Here is a 5211-nt window from a genome sequence, read left to right on the forward strand (position 1 = left end):
ATATATAAAATAATAATAATGAAAACTTTTAAAGCGCCGGTATCCGTTTAAAGAAAACGCTCATGGCGCCCCTCCACATTAAGAAGTCAAAAAAATGACAGACAAAAAAAAAAGAAGTTTAAGAACCAGAAACAATTAAATTACATGAGCCATACTTAGGCCATCGTCACTCTCTCTATGTAGCCATGTATTCACAGATACTCTACACAAGGTGGTATGCTGGGCTCCAATAGTTTCCACCTTTGGCCTGTGCCTCAGGCTCCCCTACCGTGCATCACCGAGGCAGCGAAGCTGACCCTAGCAAGGTAAGTGTAAAAAGTAAGGAAAATATGTAAAGTAAGTTTCAAATAAGAAGGTTTTAAGAATAGTTTTAAATTCGTGTGTGGAGGATGAAGCCTTGATCTGGAATGGAATTCCAGACTCTGGCCGCAGCGACTATGAATGATCTCTCAACCCAGGAGCTTCTAAATCTAGGTTCAACGAAGTTGGTTTACCGAACGCAGATTAGAGCGGGATGGAACATAGAGTGATATTAGTTCAATGAGATGAGTGGGGGCTGAGTCATTAAGAATTTTATAGACGAGTAAGCCCATTTTGTATGTAATTCTTATTTCAAGGGGTAACCAGTGTAGATTAAGTACAGGTGTGATATGGCATTGTTTTTTTTAGTGAGTGTAATCATTCTTGCAGAAGTGTTTTAGATTCTTTGGAATTTTTTAATTTGTGCTTTTTTGAGGTCAGAAAAAAAGAATTGCAGTTGTCAAGTTGAAGTAACAAATGAATGTATTATTATTTCAGCAGTGTGCATATTAATGTGTTTTTTTGATGCGACCGATGTTATATAAAGAGAGGTAAGCAGATCGACATAGAGTTTATGTGTTCTTCCATAGAAAGATTGTTGTCAAATACAATACCTAGGTTACGGCAAAATTCGGAGGGCTCAATTAGTGAGTCTCCTACTTAAATAGACCAGCGTTAACTTTTGCCAGCTGTTGTTTTGATCCGATTACCATTTATTCTGTTTTCTTTTTATTTAATTTTAATAGATTAGTATTTAACCAGGCATGAATGTCAGAAAGGCAAGATTGGATTTTTGATTTAGTTCGATCAAAGTCTGTTTGGTTGGGTTCTGAATGAGAGTAAATCTGAGTATCGTCAGCGTAGCAATGATAATGTAAGCCGTGATTATATATTATTTTTCCGATTGGTGTGACATACAGTGAGAATAATATAGGGCAGTTTCTGCTGAAGTTTTATCATCAACTAAACATCTTCTCTGGCTCAAGTACGATTTTAACCATTCAAGTGCTGCACCATTAATACCGAATATTTTTTGAAGCCAGAATGGTGTGTTCGACGGTATCGAAGGCCGCAGATAGATCTAACAGTACTAATATGGAGGTTACCTTGATTCATACGCCACAAAAGGTAATTGAGAACTTTATTTATAGCAGTTTCTACGCTATAGTCGTGGCGGTATGCGGATTGGACATTATCAAGCGATATATAAAACTACACTATTATTATTATTATTATTATTATTATCATTATTATTATTATTATTATTATTATTATTATTATTATTATTATTATTATTATTATCAAACTCGGTTAAGAATGAACAAAGTCTTTTAGCAACAATATTTTCAAGAGTTTTGGAGAGAAAGCTTAAGTTTGAGATGGGGCGAAAGTTTGATATATCAATTGGATCAAGATTGGTTTTTTTTTGGACGAATATGTGGAAGATAATAACACTGTTAAATTATATATATACACGCACACACATATATAATATATAATATCAATCAATCAATCAATCAACTTTTATTTCGGAATTTCCTCCATAACAAATACAAAAATGGAAAAGATAAATAATATTATAGACTGTAGGCAGTTATAAAACCTGCTCAATACAAAAGTGTATTCCATTTGGAAAACATAGTCGAGTAATATAATACTGACTTGACAACACCTTTAACCAGGCTGTTTTCAGAAGCATATATCCTTTTCATAAAAGAATAAACTGATTTTCTTACAAATTCGTAAAATGAAAATAGCCTGCACGTAACAAACATTGCACTTGCACTGCTTGCCCTGGGCTTACCAAGCAATAACCTTAAAGCATTGTTATAGCAAACTCTTAACGAATTTATCGACTTACTCTTATAGTCAGACCATACATTTACACAATAAAAATTCATACAAAAACTTCTAAACAACGTGCACTTTACACTATCCTTACACATATAAAAAACGCCTCTTCAGAGAGTTGGAGCGCATACATAGTGACCGATATTACCTATATAACTCTTGAAGCCCGGCTGCCGACGGCGACAATAAGACAATATCATCAGCATAACTGAAATGATTAAAAATAATACCATCAAACTGGCAACCAATAAAACAATTTTTCAATCTTTCACTTAGAGAATCATTGTATAAACTATATAGAAGGGGTGACATTATCCCTCCTTGACGAACTCCATTTGAAACTAAGAAGTCAAATGAATTTTCCCCCCACCGAACGATAAATTTCTGAGTCATGTACCATGTGGACAGAAGTCGTACCACAGCATAGATGGTTCCCCTATCAATTAGTTTTTAAAACAGGGTTGAATGATTTACCCTATCAAACGCCTTACATGAATCAAAAAGCATGCATATACAGGACTTCCGTTTCTATTATAGTAATTAATCACCTGTTTTAATACAAAAATACACGTCTCAGTGGAGTGTCCACTTTTATACGCAAACTGGTGATCATTAATATGAAGAGTATCCCCTGCTAGATCAATGAGCAAATACTCCAGGACCTTAGAATTAACACATGCCAGAGCAACAGGCCTATAGTTATTTCTACTAGTTACATCCCCCGTCTTACTCTTAATAATTGGAACTAAAACCACCTTTGTCATGTTTTCACTTATATGCCCATGACTTAGCATTGAGTTATAACAGATGCTTAGCAGTACACATAGTCGGTCACCTGCATACCGCAGGTGCTCCCCACAAAGGCCATCAAAGCCGGTTTCTTTAACGATATATTTAATATGTAATTGTTAACCTGTTGAGCAGTAACAATGGGCCGCTCAGCTGATCGGCTGTTATTGTTTAAAAACGACTTTACATCATCGCTATCACATTCATTATCAATGCAATTAAACAATTTCTGGTAGTGCTCTGCCCAAAAATTACAAATATTTTCTTCTCCGTTCACTTCTTCAATAACATTGGTTTAATTATAATTACTGTTATTCATTTTTTAAACATTTTTCCAAAAACCATTATAATCATTTTTACCTAGTGACTTTGCTAAATTATCAGCCTTTAAATTCTCTTTGTTTACACCACTTAAGAGCCTGTTTCAATTTGCACCTCGATATTCTTATAGCATCATGTAAATTGCCAAATGTAAATTACCATTCATACACCATATAAGAAAAGCTTCCCTAGCCACAACATGTAATTCTTCAACATAATCATTCCAGTCAGGAATATTAAAATATGTAGTTTTAGCTTTACCACCGAAACAAATATCAGATGACTTGGCCAATGCATTAACAATATTTGTATACAACCTATCAATTTCATGCCTATACTTAGCGTTTGTACAAGACATATCGGAAAACAGAATTCAAAACAGAATTGAAGCGGAAAATTGTCAGACCCGATTACGTCATAAACAATGTTGTTCCATATGAATCCAACACGCTTTTTTGCCCGACCCCCTTCAAATCGCCCAATATTTTGCATGTTGGGGGTTCTACCTGAGATAACCCCACAGTGAAATTTTTGGCTCCGATTTGAAGGGGGTCGGGCAAAAAAGTGTGTTGGATTCATATAGAATGACTCAACAGTAACATCAGTAATATTAACATGGGCTCCAAGAGTGGAAATGACATGATCTAGCCAACTGCTTGTGCTATGTGCTTCACTGAAAAAAGTGAATGTATCAGAGTCTAACCCTAAATATTCGCAATCGGTCAAATGTAAATTATATACACTTCAAAACTTAACAAGTTCCTGTCCAAAACACCTTTTGACATCCGAATTAAAATCACCCACAATTATCACCTTATTACTATCATAATCATCAATAATAGCCTGAAGTTTACCTAGGTATTCTATGTATTCAACAAAGTGATCATCACATTCCCATGGCAAATAAACGCATAAAATAAGTGTCCTGCTTCTATACTTCCCTATCTCAATTCCAATAATTCTATTATCGTTATGGCATTGAATAGGTCTAACCAGTTCAGTAAACTTTTTCCTATATATAATAGCTACTCCGCCAAAGGGGCGACCTACAAATAAGGCTTTAGAGGCATCCATAGCGGACACACCAATAGCATCAAACTCATTATGTATGTTTTTAATCATTGTCAACTCCTCTTTAAATAGCCAGTGTTCTTGAAGACAGATTACATCATATTTACTACATCTTAATGTTTTATTTATTTTTGTCCATATCCATAATTAATAATTATTTATACGAATAACAAATTCAATTATCATTTCAATAATTATCAACATCACTATCCTCATGATCAGAGTCATCTTGGACACCATAACATAATACATCATTATCATAATTTGAAATGTTTTTTAGCGTATCTCCAGAAGGGGTACCCCTTGGTACATAGAATTTACGAATAATGCACCCTTCTGGCCAAATGGTAGGATCATTAATTTTTTCCTTTAGTGACATATTACAGGATATGACAAAGGATGCAGACTTCACCCCCTCTCTATTAGTCGACAGCCTTTCAACTTTCGTATCAGTAATATTAACCTTTATTTTCAGATAATTTGAAACATCCTCGGTTGAAATATCCTTAGCAAGACCACCCAAATACATTTTATATGGGGGTGGTGGTCTGACTCTCAATCCTGACTTTTCAAGACCCTTTGGAGTTCAGCCTTTTTTGCTACTGACGGACGTCGTGAAACATCATCCGTCGGCATCCTCTACACTTTTGACACTTCCGGTACTTTTGATGCCATGTCCGCGTAAGATTTTTTGGGTTGATTTTCCCTTGATCTCACCGTCCTCGAATTCTCTCTTTCAGCGGTCGACAACGACACCGTGACAATAGCGGCAACTGATTTCAGCTTCTCTGCTATTTTTCCTCTATGAGTCCTAGCTATTGAAACGTCAGCCTTCACCATCTCAAGTTCTGTTCTTAGCTTTTGCATTTCTCTAAATAA

At 35.3% G+C, this 5211-nt stretch overlaps 1 protein-coding gene across 1 annotated transcript in view; it reads right to left on the minus strand.

Moving 5' to 3' along the window:
* Positions 1 to 4971: 4971 nt before the first annotated feature.
* Positions 4972 to 5211, minus strand: part of LOC117110249 (asporin-like) — an 8556-nt gene continuing 8316 nt past the window's right edge. The window contains exon 4 of the mRNA XM_033252883.1: positions 4972 to 5203. Coding sequence (XP_033108774.1) covers positions 4972 to 5203 — 232 coding nt within the window. The remainder of the gene's footprint in view (positions 5204 to 5211) is intronic.

Source organism: Anneissia japonica, unplaced genomic scaffold (genome assembly GCF_011630105.1).
Source record: "Anneissia japonica isolate Jap-2015-1 unplaced genomic scaffold, ASM1163010v1 scaffold673_len1821605_cov196, whole genome shotgun sequence".
Classification (NCBI taxonomy): domain Eukaryota; kingdom Metazoa; phylum Echinodermata; class Crinoidea; order Comatulida; family Comatulidae; genus Anneissia; species Anneissia japonica.